This window comes from Myotis davidii, unplaced genomic scaffold (genome assembly GCF_000327345.1).
Source record: "Myotis davidii unplaced genomic scaffold, ASM32734v1 scaffold46, whole genome shotgun sequence".
NCBI lineage: Eukaryota > Metazoa > Chordata > Mammalia > Chiroptera > Vespertilionidae > Myotis > Myotis davidii.
In genome coordinates this window covers 4,214,338-4,236,298 of record NW_006383006.1, presented here as the reverse complement: position 1 = coordinate 4,236,298, position 21,961 = coordinate 4,214,338, and the positions used below count along the sequence as shown (strand labels likewise).

General features: G+C 40.6%; 1 protein-coding gene and 1 long non-coding RNA gene across 5 annotated transcripts in view; one reads left to right on the top strand and one right to left on the bottom strand.

The window, feature by feature from the left end:
• LOC107181546 overlaps nucleotides 1–498 on the bottom strand; it is a 2,134-nt gene extending 1,636 nt beyond the window's left edge. Inside the window, exon 1 of the long non-coding RNA XR_001512201.1 lies at nucleotides 305–498. This is a non-coding gene — a long non-coding RNA (uncharacterized LOC107181546). The remainder of the gene's footprint in view (nucleotides 1–304) is intronic.
• The window catches only part of MAPKBP1 (mitogen-activated protein kinase binding protein 1), a 58,126-nt gene that overhangs the window by 643 nt on the left and 35,522 nt on the right, over nucleotides 1–21,961 (top strand). For all 4 annotated transcript variants that reach the window (XM_006778067.2, XM_015557576.1, XM_006778066.2 and 1 more), the window contains exon 2: nucleotides 17–236. In XM_006778067.2, the coding sequence (XP_006778130.1) occupies nucleotides 120–236 (117 nt within the window). In that variant the 5' untranslated portion in view covers nucleotides 17–119. The remainder of the gene's footprint in view (nucleotides 1–16; nucleotides 237–21,961) is intronic.

Here is a 21,961-nt window from a genome sequence, read left to right as displayed (position 1 = left end):
CCTCCCGCCGTCTCAGGCCAGCGAGAGCGCGGACGGGGAGACCCTGCGGAGTGGACAGGCAACGCTGCTGTTGAGGCAGGTCCCGGAGTGTGCCAGGAACTGTCCAGGGACTCCGCACCATGATGGCCGTGGAGGGGTCGACCATTACCAGCCGGCTCAAGAACCTGCTGCGATCCCCATCCATCAAACTACGCCGGAGCAAGGCAGGCAGCCGGCGAGAGGACCTCGGCTCCAAGGTGAGTCCTCGTCCCGGGAGCCGCCTTTCCCCGGCCCTCCCCTCCTTGGCTCCGTGTTCCTCTCTCACCGTAACTCTTTCTGGGGAGAGAGGAGAACTAGACGGTCCTGTGGCTCCCAAGGATCGAGTGTGCCCGTCTCTGCCCTTCCGGAAGGCAATGCTTTAGTATTAGGTTAAAGGAGAAATAGCAGCAGAGGTGGGCGTGCTGAGATGCGTTCATGGAAAAAGGATAGGGAGGAAGGCAACCTGGATTCAATTGACTACAAACGACGTCTGTGCTCCGGGAAGCCAGGTGATGTGCTGTGACGCCGTTTCCCTTCTTGGAAGAGAGCAGTGGGATCCCATCTCCTGGGAAGGGCTAAGCTGTGACTAATGTAGCTGCAAGCGTTAGTGCCATAGCTGGGTTATGTAAGACAGTAGTAGCATAAAGAAATATGCCAAAACTGCCCGGCTGGTGTAGCTCAGCAGTGGGGTGTCGGTCGATCCAGGAGCCGAAAGGTCACACCAGTTTGATTCTGGTTCGGGGCACATGCCGGGTTGAGGGCTTGCCCGCCAGTAGAGGGCATGCAGGAGGCAGCCAATTGACAGTGTTCCTCTCTCATCGATGTTTCTCTGGATCCCTCTCCCTTCCTCTCTAAAACCAATTAACATAAAAAAAGGAAAGAAACATGCTAGAACACCTAGTCTGAGGAATTGGCTTGGCAAATGCTCTTCCCTGGGGTCACAATATATTTATTTGTCTCTTCAAGGAACCTAAATTAACTTAACTGGAGCTTCTTGACTTCTTAGGAATGATAACAGCAAAACAGTTCTGGTGTGCTCTTGAACGTTGCTATTTCATTCACTATATGCCAAGAGCCACATGCCACCCTGCTGCCGCCCAGTTCCTCAGAGGCCAGTCCCTTTACATCCACTCAGTTGTGTGGGTGTTGGCCTTTATGTTTTCTTCAACTGTGGTGAGGCCCACAACTTTGAAAATACAGAAGTTGGCTACATTTATTGAATCCCTGAGGGTATCTAAGGCTTTGTTCCCACAGGATTAGATTAGACCTTTGTATATTAGCATTGTTTAAACAGAGTAGTAGCCTTGTGTGGTACAGGATTGCTACAGGGAGAGGCATTTGAGACCACAGCGTTTTACTGCCTTGTATCTCTTCAGAGATTAGTAAGGCCAATGAGAAATGATTGAGAGTGCTAATAGGGTTCTGGGAGGACTTAGTTCAGAAAGCTGTCCCTTAGCAGAACCTTACTTGAATTTAGTCAGAAGGTGAACAGCTTTTCTGTATATTTCTCAGAGGTCATATTAAATCAAAATTGGGCCTGGCCAGTGTGGCTCAGTGGTTGAGCATTGACTCATGATCCAGGAGTTCACGTTTGATTCCCAGTCAGGGCACATACCCGGGTTGGAGGCTCGATCGCCAGGAGGGGGCTTGCAGGAGGCAGCCGATAAATGATTCTCTATCATCATTGATGTTCCTATCTCTCTCTCCCTCTCCCTGCCTCTCTGAAGTCAATAAAAAATAAAAAAAATATATATTTTAAAAAGCTAAATCGAAATTGGCTACAAGGTTCCTTGGCAGTGAAGGTAGTGACTTTTCCAAGGACTCTATTAATTGTTGTTTATATTCTCCAGATGCACAATGGGCCAGAAACTTAGAAACTTTCTTGAGTTGATTCTGTTCACTCATTTTTTGTGTTGGGTCATTCTTAGTGCTACAAACACTTGTATTCTTGATTGGTAACTTGGCAATGACCAGCACTAGTAGAGCAATTTTCTCATATCTTTGTCCTCTTTTTCTGACTGAGAATGGTTTAGGTAGTATAAATGTATGATGGAAATTTAGTCTTCAGTGTTAATACTTACTGTAATTTTGTCTGCGATCTAGAAGATATGATCATCATTCTTTAAAACTTCCCATGTTGCTCATTATTAATGCATTCAACAAATATTTATTGTACCTATTATGTGTGGAATCAGTGATGAGTAAAACATTCTTTGCCATCAAAGAGCTTGTGGCTTGTCAGACTTGTAGACAAATAATTACAACATGGTGTGGTAATTGGTGCCCTAGAAGTATGCAAAAGGTGGTAATGGCAGCATAGGGGTGGGAACCTAAGGGGAATTAGGAAAGACTTCACAGAGGAATGGATGCTTGAACTGTGAGTCCTGAGGCAAGAGGAGGAGAAGAGAAGCTCTCCAGGAAAACAGTGAAAAAAAATCCCTGTTTCAAATAGGAATTCAGTACTTCAGACTTTCTTTTTTTTAAATCCTCACCTGCAGATATGTTTTTTTTTGATTTTTAGAGAGAGGGGAAGGCGGGGGAGAGAAACATTGATTAGTTGCCTCTTGTATGTACCCCAACCTGGGGAATGAACCTGCAACCTAGTTATGTGCCCTGACCAGGAATCAAACCTGCAACATTTTGGTGTACGGGACGATGCTCCAACCAGCTGAGCTACATGGCCCTCGCAGTGCTTCAGACTCTGTTTGTTCTAGAGCTGTGAATAAAGGAAATACTTAGCTGACGTTGAAAGACCCTTCAGTGGTCTGACAGAGCAAGAGTACTTGCGCATATCTTGAGTACTTACCCAAAAGTAGTAGCTGTCTTTGTGGGCTTAGGACGCCGCGGTATCTGACTCCTCACACTCCTTATTAAAGACTCTACCTAAGATGACTCTAAAAGCCTGCCTTGTGGTAACCCACATAAGATTTGGCCTATGAAGCTTTGTTAGCTGCTCTAATGTGTAGTGGCTGTGGGTAAACACAGTAACATTCAGAGAGCTTGTGATTCATGGACAACAGACTCTGAAATAAAATTTGAAGGCCAGGTCATACGCCTTTTGGGGGGCGGGGAGCAAAGAAGGAAGTGACAGAGGGCCTTTATGTAGCTCTTACCTCAGATGGCCTGCAGTTTTGAATCATATTGTTCCTTCTATCTAAAGCAGGGGTCCTCAAACTTTTTAAACAGGGGACCAGTTCACTGTCCCTCAGACCGTTGGAGGGCCGGACTATAGTTTAAAAAAAAACTATGAACAAATTCCTATGCACACTGCACATATCTTATTTTGAAGTAAAAAAACTAAACGGGAACAAATACAATATTTGTATTTGCACGTGGCCCGCGGGCCGTAGTTTGAGGACCCCTGGTAAAGTAGCCTTTTCACTAAACTCTCCACTTATTTTTTAGGCCCAATTTTGTATTTGTATTTACTGGAGCCATGAGGCCTTTTCTGACTAGGGTTCTCCGCCCCGCCCCCCCCAAACTACCTTGGAACCAATTATTCTTTTTTGTATGTCTTCATTTCCAAAGGTCAGGTGTAATGTTCTTTATTTCCTTTATATCACACTGTACTGTGTAAGATATGAAGTAAATACTAAATGGATGAGAAAAATTTAAAGATGTCAAATATGGTAGGGATAAATTCGGAATTCGAAAGGAATAGGAAATGATCAGGAGGAGTTGTGTGACCTCTTTAGAAGAGAAATCAAAACGTTGAAAAAAAAGTAGAGATGCAGCCTAGGTAGGTGTGGAGGGCGTGAAAGAGATAGGGAACTACATATATGCAGAAAGTGGTGCTCATGAAAGGCTTTTTAATTAAGGAGAGACCTATTTTTAAAAGATGTTTAAAATACGGCTAAAAGCTGAAGTGAGATCTGTAAAGATGAGTATTTAAATTATTAGAGAGAGAGCAGATGAGAGCTGGGATTTTAAAACACTTCTCTAAGGAAGGTAATTCTCTGCAGTATAATAGGATTGGAAGTAATTTGAGGATTTATGCTTTTTCTGCTGGGTCTTGATGAAGTGTAAAGTTACCAGTTGTAAACATCCTTCAACTTCGAGCCCTGTACAATTAATTAATATCCACTGAGCCAAACTGGTTAGGGCTTAAGGCTGTATTTTCCTTAAGAAGTAAATGTGTGTGCTCTTGATAGCTAGCCCTCCCTCTCTTAAGTTTCTGAAAGATTTTTATGTGAAGGGAGCTGGGTTGTTTTTCACTTTTAACAAAGGATAGAAATGGACTGAAGCCGAACAAGCAAGATTTAAGTTAGAGATACAAAAGCATTGCCTATGCTGGAAGGTTGTTAGATTTTGAAAAAGTAAGTGAAGGAGGTTTTGAAATCCTCCTCCTCCTTAATAGCCATTAATCCAGTCTGGGTTATATATCATCCCTTCTGGAAACAATGGGCAAGGCAACTTGCAGCTTGCTTTTGGTTATCAGTTTTTATGAATCTGAGTCTAATTAATTCTCATACCCCCCCCCCACACACACACGCACCTTTTTTCTCTCTCATTTTCTTGTCCAATTTTTCCTATCTAATTATATGGTGGTACTTTGAGCCTTTTAACATGTGACTCTGTGAGAGTTTGTGTAGGTGACTTTCATGGAGGAGAAAAAAATTGGCAGTAAATCTAATTTCAATTTTTGCTCAGTGTTTGAGCCCAGGTATTAGTATTGAGATTCTTTAATCCATCTATTTGGCAGTAGAGAAACATTTATTTTTAATTAATGTTTAAATGAAATCCTCACCCAAGGATATGTTTTTCATCCATTCTAGAGAGAAAGGAAGAAGGGGAGGGGGAGAGGGAGAAGGAGAGAGAGAGAAGAGAAAGAGAGAGAGAGAGAGAGGGAGAGAGAGAGAGAGAGAGAGAGAGACACATCAATGTGAGAGAGAAACATCGGTTTGTTGCCTGCCTTACACGCCCTGACGGGAATTGAACCTGTGACCCATTGGTGCACAGGGTGATGATGCTCTAGCCAACTGAACCACACCGACCAGGACAAAACATTTATTTTAAAAAATTATGGATCATTGGCTCTAGCTTGATGGTTCTCACTTGGGGAAAGGGTCAGGAGGGTAGTGAGACATCGGAATACCTATGCAACGTTTAAAAAATACACATTCCTGGGTCCCATCCTAGGTATATGGAATCAGAGCTGTGAATAAACTCTCATCACTGATGTTCCTATCTCTCTCTGTGGGTAGAGTTTGATAGTTGTACATGTACTGTTACACCAGAAGCCTCCTGCTGGGGCTCTGATATCTGTTGGCTTCATACTTAAGTCCACATTGAGGCTTCTTGAGAATATGTAAAGCTAGCCCAGTTTTATTCTTCTCCTTAAGTAGTTTAAACATTTTTAAAAACAATTTCCAGTTATCATTGACAAAATATTATATTGGTTTCAGGTGCACAAATAGTTATTAGACTTTTATATCACTTACGAAGTGATCACTCTGATAAGTCTAGTACCCATGACACCATAAATAGTTATTACAATATTATTGACCATATTTCCTATGTTGTACTTTACTCTTTTTTTTATTGTTTAAAATATTACATGTCTCCTTTTTCTCCCCCATGAAACTCCCCCAGCCACTCCCACCCCAAGGGCAAGCTCCCACAGCCCCAGTGTCTGTCCCATTGATTATGCTAATATGCATGCATACAAGTCCTCTGGTTGTTCTCTAACCTCCCCCCTGCCCTGCCTTCTCTCTGAGGTTGGACGGTCTGTTCAGTGTTATCTTGTCTCTGGATCTATTTTTCTTCATCAGTTTTGTTGTTCATTATATATCCCACGTATGAGTGAGACCATGTGATATCTATCTTTCTCTGACTGGCTTATTTCGCTTAGCATAATGGTCTCCAGTTCCATCCATGCTGCTGCAAATAGTAAGAATTCCTTCTTTTTTACACATATGTAATACCCTTTGTAATACTTTAAGCAATAAAAAAAAAAAATTCCTTCTTTTTTATAGCAGCATAGTATTCCATTGTGTAGATGTACCACGGTTTTCTAATCCACTCATCTGCTGATGGGCACTTAGGCTGTTTCCAAGTCTTAGCTATTGTAAATTGTGCTGCTATGACCATAGGGGTGCATATATCCTTTCTGATTGGTGTTTTGTTTCTCGGTATATATTCCTAGAAGTGGGATTACTGGGTCAAATGGGAGTTCCATTTTTAACTTTTTGAGGAAACTCCATACTGTTTTCCACAGTGGCTGCACCAGTCTGCTGTACTTTACATTTTTATGCTAGGTTTTTATAACTAGCAATTTGTACATCTTAAACCGTTCCCCTTCTTCACCCATCCCCCTAACACCCCTCTCATCCAGAAGTAATCATTTGTTCTTTTTATCTATGAATTTGTTTCTGCTTTGTTTGTTCATTTATTTTGGTTTTTAGATTTCACATATAAGTGAAATCATATGTATTTGTTTTTCTCTGATTGACTTATTTCAGTTAGCAAAATACCCTCTGGGTCCATCCATGTTGTTGCAAATGGGAGATTCCATATTTTTTTTGTAGATGAGTAACATTGTGTTCCATGTATGACATCTTTTTTTTCTTTTTTTAAAAAAAATATTTTTATTGATTTCAGAGAGGAAGAGAGAGATAGAAACATCAATGATGAGAGAGAATCATTGATGGGCTGCCTTGCCCCCCACTGGGGATCCAGCCAGCAACCTGGGCATATGCCCTGACTGGGAATCGAACCATGACCTCCTGGTTCATAGGTTAACCCTCAACCACTGAGCCGTGCGCCGCGCTTCCTTTCTTCTTTTTTCCATCACCATTTATCCTCCTTATACCCTCTTCCTCCTCTACCCACCAGCCCCCTTCTGCCACTCCTGGCAGTCACCACACTGTTGTCTGTGTCCATGAGTTCTTTCTCTTTTTTTTCTTTGCTCAATCCCTCCACCCCTTCTGTATCACATCTTCTTTATCCAGTCATCTATCAGTGGACACTTAGCTTACTTCCATAGCTTGCTTGTTATAAATAGTGCTGCAGTGAACATAGGGCTGCATATATCTTTTTGAATTAGTATTTTGGATTTCTTTAGATAATTATCCAAAAGTGGGATTGCTTGGTCATATGATAGTCCTATTTTTATTTTTTGAGGAACTTCCATACTGCTTTCCCTAGTGGCTGCTCCAGTTTATGATCCCACCAACAGTGCTCAAGGGTTCCTTTTTCTTCACATTCTTGCCAACACTTGTTGTTTGTTGATTTATTGATGATAGTCATTCTGACAGATGTGAGGTGATATCACATTGAGGTTTTAATTTGTATTTCTCTGATGATTAGTGATGTTGAGCATCTTTTCATATGTCTTTTGGTCATCTGTATGTCCTTTTGGGAGAAATGTCTATTTGGGTCCTCTGCCCATTTTTTAAATTGGAGATTTGTTTTTTTGGAGGGTTAAGCTGTATGAGTTCCTTATATATTTTGGATATTAACCCTTTATCGGAGGTGTCATTGGTGCATAACTTCTTCCATTCAGTAGGTTGTCTTTTTGTTTTGTTGATGGTTTCCTTCACTGTGCAAAAGCTCTTTAGTATGATGTAGTCCCATTTATTTTTTTTTCTTTTGTGTCCCTTGCTGGAGGAAACATATTAAAAAAGATATTACTAAGAGCAATGTCAAAGAGTTTATTGCCTATGTTTCTTCTAGGAGTTTTATGGTTTCAGGTCTTATATTTAAGTCTTTAATCCTTTTTGAGTTTATTCTTCTGTGTGGTATAAGAAAGTGGTCTAGTTTCATATTTTGAATGTATCTGTCTGGTTTTCTTACCACCATTTATTGAAGAGATTGTCTTCACCCCATTGTATATATCTTGCCTCCTGTCATAGATTAGTTGACCATATAGGTGTGGGTTTTTTCCTGGACTCTATTCTGGTCCATTAATTCATATGTCTGCTTTTATGCCAGTACCATGCTGTTTAAGTTACTATAACCTTGTAGTATAGTTTGATAGAAATAGAACACTGCTAAGACTGGTAGTTTCTGAAGATGTGATGCTAATGGTATGGTCAAAGTGGGTGAGGATGGAGATGAAGTTTTTGTCTTATGTAATTAAGGTGATTTTATTTTTAAAGATTAAAATACCCAAGGACTTGATTCTATTCTTGTACTTTATTTTTTAATTCAAATTTTATTTTTCAATTACAGTTTACGTTCAATATTATTTTGTATTAGTTTCAGGTGTACAGCATAGTAGTTAGAGTCATATACTTTACAATGTATTGCTCTAGGTCAGTGGTCAGCAAACTCATTAGTCAACAGAGCCAAATGTCAACAATACAATGATTGAAATTTCTTTTGAGAGCCAAATTTTTTAAACTTAAACTATATAGGTAGGTACATTGTTATTAACTTAATTAGGGTACTCCTAAGGCTTAGGAAGAGACACACTCAAGGGGCCAAAGAGCCACATGTGGCTCGCGAGCCGCAGTTTGCCGACCACGGCTCTAGGTCCATCATGCTGTCTCATGTACTAAGGTTTCATTTTTTTTTTTATGGCCAAATAATATTTCATTGTATATATGTGCCACAGCTTTTTATCCACTTGTGTATAGGTTGCTTTCATATCTTGACTATTGTAAATAATGCTGCAGTGAATATAGGGGTGCATATATCTTTTAAATTAGTGTTTTGGATATCTTTAGATATATAACCAGAAGTGGAATCACTGAGTCATAAGGCAGTCCCTTTTTTAATTTTTTGAGGAACCTCCATACTGTTTTCCACAGTGACTGCACCAGTCTGCATCCCCACCAACAGTGCACAGGGTTCTCTTTTCTTCACATCCTTGCCAACACTTGTTTATTTATTTATTGGTGATAACCATTGATTTATTGATGGTAACCATTGATGATTAGTGATGTTGAACATATTTTCATATGTCTATTGACCATCTGTATGTCCTCTCTGGAGAAGTGTCTATTCAGGTCCTCTGCCCTTTTATATTTTTATTTTATTATTAAAAAACTTTTTTTGTTAATCCTCACCGAAGTATATTTTTTCTGTTGATTTTTAGAAAGAGTGGAAGGGATGGAAGGAAGAAGGGAGTGAGTGAGTAAGGTAGAGGGAGGGATGGAGGAGGGGAGAGAGAGAGAGAGAGAGAGACAGAGAGAGAGAGAGGGAGAGGGAGAGGGAGAGAGAGAGAGAAAGATGTGAGAGAGACAAATCAGTTGGTTGTCCCTCGCACACACCCTGACTGGGACCAGGATGGAACCCACAATGTAGGCAACCGGGAATCAAACCTGAAACCCTTTGGTGTACAGGACAGTGCTCTAACCAATTGAGTCACACTGGCCAGGTCAGTTGTATGAGTTCTTTATAAATTTCAGATATTAACCCCTTATTGATATATCATTGGCAAATACCTTCTTCCATTCAGTAGGCTGTCTTTTCGTTTTGTTGATGGTTTCCTTTGCTGTGTGGTTTTGAACTTTTCATGTTTTTTCTTTCCCATCCGTTATAGATTTGTGTCATTCAACATTTTCAGGTAGTATGCTTACTGGAACCACCCCTTTCTAACCTTTGTTTCTAGTGTTTTCTGTCCTTATCTTACTTTCCCAATCATAATACTAGAAATAATAATGTTTATAGTGTTAACAATGACTACATCTTTTGAGCTTTTGCTATGTACTGTGCTAAACATTTTACATATCTCACTCAAGTTTATACCACCCTACTATAAATATTACTATTCCCATTCTATAGATAGAGAGGTTAGGTTAGTAGCTGGTGTTTTTACATAGCCAGTAGGGGCTTGACTGGGAGTCAAACCTCGTCTATCTTAACTCTAAAGCCTACACTTAATCTTTATCCGGCTTTCCTTCCAGGGAGTCTTCATGTGCAAACCATCACACTGAGCATAGAAGTATGCCCAATACTATGCTACAGTAAAAAAGAAGGAACTCTTGCCTTTTGCAACAGCATGGATGGAACTGGAGAGCATTATGCTAAGTGAAATAAGCCAGTCAGAGAAAGATAAATACCACATGATCTCACTCATTTGTGGATTATAGAGAACAACATAGACTGATGAACAGGGACAGATCCAAAGACTGAGAAACAGTGATCAGACTATCACTCCCCAGAGGGAAAGTAGGGGAGGGAGGGGGTAAGGGGATAATTCCTTAACTAATAAAGAATTAAAAAAAAAGAGTATGCCCAGTATTGCTATAGCCAAGAGTCACATCCTGCATTCAGCTTGGAAAATGGCAGAACCTGAAAAAATGTACTTTTCTCCCAACATTCCCTGCAAGAGGTAGTTTAATGAATTTCACTGACTTATTTTAGAGCCCTCATTCAGTAACACTTGTCCCTCTACGCCTTTGCTCCTCTTCCCACCCCCAACTCCAGATTTTCTGAGCTGGTATCCCCACTTCTCTTCCTGTGGTACTCTTAGGAACTGTACAACTTGTGGTTCTAGGGGTATATGAATGTCAGGTTGATAGATTACAGCTGCATGATTCCAGATGACCATACACCGCGAGCAGTTGGTGCTTCTCTCTGGGGGTTGGAGTGAGGTGGGGGAGTGAAGTGGAGACCAACAGATGCCTTGGTTGTTTTGTGTGTGGGTACCATGAAACTAAACTGTTTTGCTCTTAGTTGACAGTTGATTGAGTACCTCACACTCCTGCTGCTGGCTAGTGCTACCTACCCCAAATCTCTTCCTTTCTACCTCTCTGCTTTTCCTTCTTATCTCTGTCGCTGTCCCTGTCCACAACAGACCTTTTCTTTGAAGCTGTGGAGAGTCTGAGTTAAAATGCCTGTTTTCTGTGGAAAAAAACGGGGGTTCAGTGAAAATGAACAAAAATGAGGTGATTTGTTCAACTCACCATTTGGCTGGGTGGGCTCCAGGGTTGCTAAGTTCCTTGCCTCCTCACCTGATTTCAGATTCATATCATGGGTTTCCTCCACCACCTGAAAGTAGAGTTTGTTCCTATGAAATCTTCTGTAAGCTGGAATGGTTTAAAGCAAAGAAAAAGTTACTATTAATTTATATGGAAAAATTTTGGGGTGTTCTCAGACCCCCAAAATGACCTACTGAATCATACCAAATAATACATAAAACCCAAAATAACACTAATATATAGTAAAAGCAGTGCCACTCTCCCTACTCGGGGTGCACACTGCCTTTTTAATAGCTCACTGCAAAACAAACACTGAATGCTATTTTCACTTTTTGCCTGTAAAAGCGAAAATCCTCTTAGGATTTCTTTCAGTTAGTGAAAACGTGTACTAATATAAAAGTGAAGTGGTGTAACATGAACTTTTGAAAAGTGTGGGATATCTTTATTTTGATCTATTTTCTCAAATAGGCAACAATGATAAGACGATGGGTGGAAAAGCATGGGATCTTAATGCATACTTTCTTGCGGCTGCCCGGTTAGTACTGAGGACAGGAAGCCCCAAGCCAGGTGGATTGAGTAGAAGGGCAGCCCAGGGACAGTTTGTGATCATGAGGGAGGAGCTCAGAGCATGCTCAGAGACCTTGACCCTTGCCACCTCTGGGCTACTGCCTTGGAGAAAAGCAAGCAGCTGCTTATTGGGACTAAACATGCAACAGGCAGCCTACAGGCCTGCCTCCATTTCATCACCTCGACGCTCACTGGTTAGCTTCTGTTTGGGAAAGTTCAGTATCTTTGCACACCATGATTATTTTCATATGACATTATTACCTGCTGCTGAGTTTTCTAAACATGTCCTTTCCTCTTATGATGGCCTTGCTTCCCCAGGCTGCTTTGGTTTCTCTTGTGAGGCCCTCAGAGCAGCTGCCACAGACTTTCCCTCCTAGCAAATCCAGAACTGGCTGGTGAACAGGGCTTCAGATAGTTACTAGTAGTGTACAGATAGACCGGTGGGTGGAGGTGAGAGACTGGTCTTAGAGATTCAGATTCAGGTCCACCCTCAAGTGATCCTCGTGCTGCTCTTCCTTGGGCCATACTTTGAATAGCGGGTGTGTGTGTGTGTGTGTGTGTGTGTGTGTGAATATGTGTGTATTGGGGGGTGGTGAGCTCGCTTCTGAGATAGCTAGCTTCTCTCTCATTTGTAAAATTGGAATACTGATGGCTTTTTCCCAGAGCTGTTTGAGGATTACATGAGATTTAATGAATGTGAAAGTACATTGTAAGGTCTAAATAAGTTTACAGCTATTATGGGGCTGCTAATATTATCGGGTTCCATAGATTTCTTCAATACCCGGTTATTTCTTGACAAAATTTTAATCCTTCAAGTTTCAATTAATGAGAAGTCCTCTTATGCAGGTGCAGCCTCTTCTGTTCCAACATTTAGTCATCCTCCCCGTGCAGCTTTCTATTGTGACCTATCTTCAGTACCTTTTCCTTGCCAGTATTTTAGTTTATATCAACAATACTACTAACCAAAAGGAAGGCTTAGCAAATATTCCTTTTGATACTAACTATCGAAATCACTGGAGTGATGAGCATGCTTTTCAACAGCAGTAGCTTCTCTAGAAATAGATCTAACTTTTCTTTTGGGGCTAATTTATTTCTATTGAGAAATAATGTAGAATGTGAATTAGTCCTATAGCTTCCTTTCAGACCAAGAATTTAAAGGTAGTGCGAAAACATGTTAATTTTATAACCCATTGTTTTCAGTTTCTAATGTTGTAATGAAAGTGAAATATTCTATTTAAATAATTTTTGCTTAAAGAAAATATATGTGAAGATTTGGGGAAACAAGTGCACTCATACCTTTACACTACTGGTGAAAGCATACATTGATGCAACCTTCTTAGAGGACAATTTGGTAATAACCATTAGCAGAAAAATTTATATATTTATATCTTTTGATCTACCAGTTATAATTCTGGGATCTTATTCTCTGTAAGCATTCACACCACACAAAAGTGTATATAATACATATTGTGTGTGTTATTCACAGTAGTGAAATATTTGAAGTAATTCAAGTAGCCATCAGTAGGGGATTGGTGTACATCCATAAAATGAAGTGCCCTGTGCTCGCTGAAAAGAATGAAGTCGGTCTATATGTACTGATATTAAAGCATATATAAAGCATATTAAGTGACAAAAAGCAAACTGTATAAGTTTTACATGCTAGTGATTATGTATATTTTTGTTAAAACATACATGTTAGTATATGCATAGAAAAAAGTGAGGCTATAGGTATGTACCAAACTGTTGTTAATATTAATTACCTCAGGGAGGGATAGTAGATTATGATTGTATATTCACTATCTGTAATGTTGGAATTTTTTACGTGTCTGTATATTTTTCTAAGTAGAAAATAAATAAAGGTAAAAGTCTCCAATTTGAACTTGTGTATTTCATATTTAAATATAAAATATTTAAATTTTGCCTGGCCGGTGTGGCTCAGTTGTTGACCTATGAATCAGGAGGTCACTGTTCGATTCCCAGTCAGTGTACATGCCCCGGTTATGAGATTCTCTCTCATCACTGATGTTTGTATCCTGCTTTCCCTCTCCCTTCCTCTCTGAAATCAATAAAAACATATTTTAAAAATAATAAAATATTTAAAATTTGAAATCTGCATATTCAGTTTATTAAAGCAGTTATGCACAAATGTTATTGAAAAATATATCTAGTATAATAAACTTTTTGGGTAATAGTACATAAAATATTTTCTCAAAAATTCATCATTAACTTATCAAATTTAAGATAATTTATTTCTACTATCTTCCAAAATGTGTCCTTGGTTAGCTTTGGTAAATAAAATAAAATAGTTTTTGATACTTTCTGAAGTACATGTGCTTTCTAAAAAGATTTTTTACATAACTAATATAAACATAAAGAAGAAAAGTCACTCATAATTCCAACATTCAGAATAACTACATTCATTTCCAATTATAAAGAACAAATAAAGTTCTTTTTAAACAATCGTTAGTCGCTTTTATATATAAAAAAATCCCTAATCTTTTGGACTTACTCCTTTTTGTTGTTGTTGTTAATCCTTATCTGAGGATATTTTTTCCATTGATTTTTAAAGAGAGAGAGGAAGGCAGGGAGTTGGGGGAGAGAGAGAGAGAGAAACATCCATGTGAGAGAGAGACATCGATTGGTTGCCTCCCAGAGCTGGGGATTGAACCTGCATCCCAGGTACGTGTCCTTGACTGGGAATCGAACCCACAACTCTGGTTTGTAGGCTGATGCTCTAACCACTGAGAAAACTGGCCAGGGGTGGACTTATTCTTTATTTTTTTAATTTTTATTTTTTTAAATATATTTTATTGATTTTTTACAGGGAGGAAGGGAGAGAGTTAGAGAGTTAGAAACATCGATGAGAGAGAAACATCGATCAGCTGCCTCCTGCACATCCCTCACTGGGAATGTGCCCGCAACCCAGGTACATGCCCTTGGCCGGAATCGAACCTGGGACCTTTCAGTCCACAGGCCGACGCTCTATCCACTGAGCCAAACCGGCTTCGGCTGGACTTATTCTTTAATTATAATTTGAGATGCGTGTAGAGCCATGCCATGCATGTGTTTACCAAAGTCAGGGATAAACTTTTGTTTGTAATCATTCAAGGCACATGGATTATTCCATTTAGGCCTTCCCTATTCTTTCTGGAAAGGCATCAAAATCCTGCTTCTTGCTCCAAGTTCTCGGGCTGGCTGTGAAGATGGAGAATTCTCTAGGGGGTTGAATAGCTTAATAAGTAAGATGAAAGGAGTATTCACAAATATTTTTAATGTATTAAGAATGGATTCAACAAATATATATTAAACACTGTGTTCTGTGCTATAAGCATAGAGTTGTATGAGACATAGCTTCTCTCTTTCAGGAGATTATAAACTAGTAGGAGAGATAAGACAGTACAAGGTACTAAGTAGCACATGCCATGTGAATGATACAATTTAAGCGCTGCTGTAAGAATAACACAGTGGGCAGGAATCCCTTCTGTCCAGAATGACCACAGGGAGAATCATAGGGATGTGATATTTGAGCTGGTCCTTGAAGGAAGGGTAGGGTTTCAGAATGGGGTGGTAGAAGGGAAGGGCATCCTAGGTAGAGAATAATATAAACTAAAGCTCCTTTCCAGAATAATGAGTAATCCAGATTAGCAAGCACATATGATTCATATAGATGAGTAGTAGGAAATAGAATAAGAAGAAAGGTAGGGCCCATTGACAGAGAACTTTGGATGCTTCGCTAAGACATTTATAATTTATTTAGTTGGCAGTAAGGAGTCGTTGAAATTTTTTGAGCTGGGAAGGCACATGATCAAAGCTAATAATCATGGAAGGATTATTCTGATGGGTTCTGGGATGGGAAGAAGCATCTACAGTAAGAAGATTGAGTAGAGAGCCATTGCTATATCCAGGAATGTGGTGCTGAAGGCCTAATCTAGGGTGTTGGCATTAAGAATGGAAAGGAAGTGAGCATTTTATAGAGAATAGCATGTTGAAGAAATCTTTCTTTTCCCAGGAGAGTCTTATGGTATAAGTTGGCATGATTGCAGGGGTACCAAGAGTCCTCCCATTCCTTTTTGTTATTTAAAAAAATATTTTTACTGATTTTCAGGGAGGAAGGGAGAGGGAGAGAAAGATAGAAACATCAATGATGAGAGAGAATCATTGATCGTCTGCCTCCTGCATGCCCCCTACTGGGGATAGAGTCTGCAAACTGGGCATGTTGCCCTTGACCAGGATGGAACCTGGGATCCTTCAGTCCACAGGCTGATGCTCTATCCACTGAGCCAAAGCCGCAAGGGCCCCATTCCTCATTTTGTCTAACACATTCTCTCTGCACATTTCATCCAGATGAGGAACGGTTAGTGTTTTCCCCAGTTATAAATTTTGGAAACCAAAGATTAAGAAAATTCAGGCATGTAGAGCTGGTGAATGGGGAGGAATTAGACCCTTCTTAATGATCAGACCTTTAACTTATAAAGCTTTGTTCTGATTCTGGTCTTGCTGTAGAGGGAAAAAAATTTTTTTTAACCTTATTCTGGTTGCTTAATTTGAGATATCTCCTGTCCTTGCCTTTTTGGTAGCTGGATGAGAAAGGGAGGGTAGAAGTACCTGCTCTGTACCAGGCATTTGTGTTGTTCAAGCTGCTTTTTGGATTTCAGGGCATGCTGATGATTGTATTATAATTGAGTCCTTTAGCGATAGTCCCCTTATTCCCTCCCCTCTGGTCTGAAATCTGATGCCCTTCTAACCTCTTTCTCCATCTGCACATGAAATCAGATTCTCCTGCTTCTGACACTGTAATGCCAGTTGCCTTGGAAACAGGTGTCAGTTATCCATGTTGACTCTAGGTCAAGTATCGGCTGGACATGGGCAAGCTCTGACCACATAGGATACTCTGGCATTGGAAGACCCTCCATTCCTCTTTCTCTGTAATCATCTCAGTGAGGAGAGGTCAGAACCCAGTTTTTAGACCCATTTCAGCTACTGGTAAGGCCTGCCTGTTTTTTGTTTTTGTTTTTGTTTTTTAACACATTAAAGCTAGCAGGAGAGGACCCTATTGGCCCTCTACTTCATCCTGTGTCCTCTGCCTTCTACTTTGGTTCTCAGACCTGTCCCTGTTGGTTCCCCAAAGGTGCAGTGACTTCCTCATGTGCTCTTTCAGAAACTGAACATTCTGGTGGTTTTGGAGAACCTGAACTCCCTCCTCTGGTCACCATGGTTTCTGGAACCAGACAGACCTGGGTCTAAATTCTGTTTTTTTCACTCATTACTTACCTAATTTCTTCATCTGTAAAATGGAGAGTATTCTTGTCCTTTATAAAGTTGTCAAGAGTATTAAATGAGATAATCTTGTAAAGTGCTTAGCACAGTTGTTGGCATAGAGTACATAACATTCAATAAGTGATCATTGTTATAGCTGTAGATCCTCTCTGCACAAGACTCTTTGTACCCATGGATCTGGATATTATTATTATTTTTCAAATTACAAGAGAAAGTTTATTTAGAAAGTTAAAGGGGTAGAAGTGAGCCAGCTGGGCTGCCATAGACTTAGGAAACAAGTTATAGAAGCGAAAGAAGGGCCCCTGCTGTTTAGGAGAGGGAACGGCAAGGGTAATGCCCTGGGGGTAAGAGGAGGGGCTGGGAAAGGTGTGGCCATGCTCTGAGAGGAGAGCACCTGGAGATTCTTGTAAGAATACTAGGAACATTATTTCTCCTTAGTCTCAGGAGTGGTTGAAATTTGGAAGCAAAAAAGGAAAATGCATTAATTCAGTAGTTTCCCATCTAATTAATCATTAGAACTACCTGGAGAGCTCTAATATACAGATTTTTGAACGCCTGTCCATGTCTATTGATTGAGAATTTTTCCAGATAGGAGGTGGGGATAGGATGAGACTACTATCTGAAAAAAAATTTATTAAGCCCCTGAGTAATTCTATTGCTAGTCCAGGATTGGGAACTTTTGTTCTCTAGTCTCCAGGGACTTAGGAGCAGAGGATCTCTAAGGTCACCTCCTGGGAAGTGGCAGATTACCTTCCTTAGAAGCTGAGGCTATTTTAATCTCAGCACCAGAGAATTGGCTCAACTCCAACCGATTCTGAACTCTAAGCAAGAGAGTTCAGGGCATGTGGTTTTTCTGTCATATTGGGGGTTATTTGTTTCTAGGAGCCTTTATGGAATAGACAGTAGAACTATAAATCAGCCAGATGGGGTAGACCAGGAGCAGAGTAGGGAGGCAAGGTCTGATCTACAGCCTTGAAGCGGCCATCTGACCCTTCCTGCCTCTGACCAGATGGTACTTTGGACTCTGAAGGAGCAGGAGTGAGTGAGCTTGGGCATGATGCTCCCTTTCCCCTCTGCCCTCCCCAGCCAGTCACTGGGTGTCTGCCCCGCTGGCTAAATCTCTGCACAAAGTCTGTGTGCCTTCGGCTTCCTCTGTGGCTTTTGCATAAGTGGCAATTCTCAGAATCTGGTGGAGAATCTGCTTTGTGAGATTAGAGTGTAGTGTCTGGGCAAGACACCAGCATAATTATTCTTAACCTGCAGGAAGGGAGGGGAAGATGGAGAGTGCTCTGCCTCAGACAGGTCTGTGGCATGCTTGTTTATAGAAATAGCAAGTCCATGGTTTGGCTGGAATGACTTATAACTCAGGTATTTATAACTTGTTTTGAGTGGAATTGAGAAGTGGAGAAGGGAGATGGAAGGGGAAGAAAAAAACTGGTGGCAACAAAACATGGCAACAAAAACAGATAGGCTTCCTTTAAGTTGCTGGAGTTTCCTTTACCAATTTGAAGTCAGCTAAATCTTAGATGACCCTGGCTTTGTGGCTCTGGCCTCTTAATCCTACTATTGCAGACTCCCTGTAGTGGCCCCTGACACTAAGAAAGGGAGGGCAAATCTGAACCACTTATGCCCCAGGCTCAAGCCAGAAGCCCTTCTCTAGCAGAATCATTGTCTTGGCTTCACAAACTGGATCTTGCATTGGCTGGTGCCTCTCCTCTGGCTTGTGAACTGCTTAGTTCTGGGGTGGAGGGGGGGGGGGGGGCTCTCTCTCTCTCTCTCTCTCTCGAGAGAGAGAGAGAGAGAGAGAGAGAGAGAGAGAGAGAACAGGAAAAGTTAGGTTCATAGGTCGACACTCAAGCACTAAGCCACACCAGCCAGGCCTTTACTTCTTGTTAGTACTTACATGAGCCACCCGTCCCTTCTGGGAATTCTCCCTTCACTGGCTTCCTGGTTTTGCTCTTTCCTTTCTAACTGCCTAGCTTCATCTTCTTCATACTCTAAAAATAGATACTCCCCATAGTTCTATCCTTAGCTTCTCTCTCCCCTCCCTCCATCTTCTCCTGTCTTATTGTACTTTCAATGGTGGTTTTCACCTCCATGTGAATAACTCTCAGATATTTATTTCTAGTCATGACCTCTCCCAAGCATTAATTCTTATTTATGTTGCTAAGTTGAACATTCTGTGGTTTCTACTAAATATCTCTGAGGCACCTTATATTCAACATGTCTAAAACAGACATCATTGGCTCCCATCCTTCCTTGTGTGTCCAGACCCAAGTCCTCTTTTTGATCAGGGTACCACCTTATTTCCTATTTCTGAGGTTCAAGATTTGAGTCTTCTTTTTTCTTGAAAATTGTACAGAGTCCAGTCTTGCCAATTCTATTTGCTTTGTCACTTTTGAACACATAATTTCTATTCTATTCCCACTATCTTCATGCTAATCCAGCTTCTCATTACTTCTCACCTAAACTATTGTAACAGCCTCCTGATTGGGCTCCCTGCCTATGTTGTATGTTTTATTTATTTATTTATTTTAAAATATATATTTTATTGATTTTTTTACAGAGAGGAAGGGAGAGGGATAGAGAGTTAGAAATATCGATGAGAGAGAAACATCAATCAGCTGCCTCCTGCACACCCCCCGCTGGGGATGTGCCTGCAACCAAGGTACATGCCCTTGACTAGAATCGAACCTGGGCCCTTTCAGTCCGCAGGCTGATGCTCTATCCACTGAGCCAAACCAGTCAGGGCCTATGTATGTTTTATATACATCATCACTAAAATATAACTTTGTGTCCCTGGCTTGAAACCCTTCAATGGCTTCCCAGACCTACAGATGGCCCACTTAGTTTGGCATTCAAGGCCTACCTGGTCTGGTTGCAGTCTATCTCTCCTGACTTATTCTCCTACACAATCTTTGCTTTCACCGTTGCTCACTTGCTCTTTTATTTCCTTCTGCCAAACTTTTGGTCATGCAGCTTCTTCTACTGAGAATTCCTTCTGTTCGTATGTCCACCTGTCAAAATCATATCCTCATTGCAAGGTCAAGGCCAAATACCATCTCACCTTCCAAGAAAGCTTCATTGTTTCCCATTCCTGATCCTGTTAAGAAGTGATCTCTCTTCCTCTTCTTTGAGCACTCTATGTCTTTCTCATGATCCTTGTCACATACTGGATTGCTTTGTTGTATATCATTCATCTTCCTTGAGGGTAGAGTATGTGTATTCTTTACCTTAGGATCCCCCATAGCCCTCCAGTAACTTTCAAACTTTGTAGAACAACCCACATTAAGAAATTCATTATAGCCTTAGCTGGTATTTCTCAGTGGTTAGAGCATTGGCCACGCACCAAAGGATCACAGGTTTGATTTCCAGTCAAAGACTTGCAGGAACCTGGGTTGCAGGTTCGATCCTCAGCCCCAGTTGGGAGCGTGTATGGGAGACAACCAATCCATGTGTTGACACATCGATGTTTCTCTCTCTCTCCCCCTCTCTTTCACTCTCTCTAAAAATAAAGATCAATGGAAAAAATATCCTCGAGTGAGGATTGGCAAAAAAAGAAAAAGAAAAATTTATTATACATTGTGACCCAATACACATGCAGACACAAACACACACATACATATACACACACCACTTCCCCCCAAAACGAAAGTTTCAATACTTACCCTTACAACATGCCATGAGATTTATTTTTATTCAGTACTCACTAAATCAATTTCAAGTCCCATTAATAGTTTGTAATCTGCGTGTTGGAAAATACTGTTCCCTCTAGTGTGAATGAGTAGTCCTATCTGTCTGTCGCCTCTAAGCCACCTGTTTTTTCCATCTCCTTTAATGAGAGCCAGAAGAGCATTTAAACAGTTGGCTTTATTTTTTCTCTCTCTCTTGGGAATAGGCTATTATGAAGTTATCCCTTTATCTCATTATAGTGAGGAACGATTTTGTTTTCCTTTTTCCTCTCAAGAGGATAAAATACTGCCCTGCCTAGTGCATGCTGGGAGTGGTGGGTATTCAAGCCCTCCTTCACAGTACACCTGTAGTAATTCTGTACTCCTGCAGCCTTGCTTCCAGGGAAAAATGACACCTTCTTTCAGGCTGGTATAGGCTTTCCTCTATTTCAGCAGTCTCCACCTGCCAAAGCAGAGGCTGGGTCACAACTTGATTATTCTTCCTGCTTTTAGGCTGTGTTTCCGATGTGGAGGAGATCACTATAGAATACAAAGTGAATGCTCTCTTCTTAGCTCTGCGTTTTCACTTATACATGAAGCGATGTTTCTAGACCTTTAGGTATATTGGAGTGCTAGCTGCCTATAGCAATTGTGTCCCAAGTCACTGGCCATAATCAGTTACCTGGGCTCTGGTGTATCTTTGGGCTATGTTTCATTTGGCATGTGAGCAATGAGGGTTTGGAGCTGAAGTTTCTGTCAGAACTTGGGTCTCATCCAGATTTTTAATTCAGCTATTTTCTTTCCCTTTTTTTTAGTGACAATAGAATTTTATTAGATTTATTTTTAATCATTGTTTTATTTTTCAATTACAATTGATGTACAATATTATATTAGTTTCAGGTGTATACCCCAGTGATTAGACATTATATAACTTACTAAATGATCATCCCAATATATCTCATACCCATTTCACACCATATATAGTTATTACAGTATTATTGACTATATTCCCTATGCTGTATTTCATATCCCCTTGACTAGCAATTTCTACTTCTTAATTCCTTTACCTTTTTCACCCATCCTTCCAATCCCCCTCCTGTTTGGTAACCATCAAAATGTTCTTTGTATCTATGAGTCTGTTTCTACTTGGCTCTTTCATTTATTTTGTTTTTTTAGATTTAATTGTTGATAGATATGTATTTTATTGTTCATATATTTGCTTTTTTCTTTACTTCTCCTCCTCTTTAAAAATATATTTTTATTGATTTCAGAGAGGAAGGGAGAGGGGGAGAGAGATAGAAATATCAATGATGAGAGAGTCGTTGATTGACTGCCTCCTGCATGCCCCACACTGGGGATTGAGCTTGCAACCTGGGCATGTGGCCCAACCAGGAATCAAACCGTGACCTCCTGGTTCACAGGTCGAAGCTCAACCACTGAGCCATGCCAGCCGGGCTGCTGCTGCTCTTCCTCCTTCTTTTCCTTCTCCTCCTCCTCCTCCTTCTTCAAGAAGACCCTTTAACATGTCATATAATACTGGTTTGGTAGTGATGCGTTCCT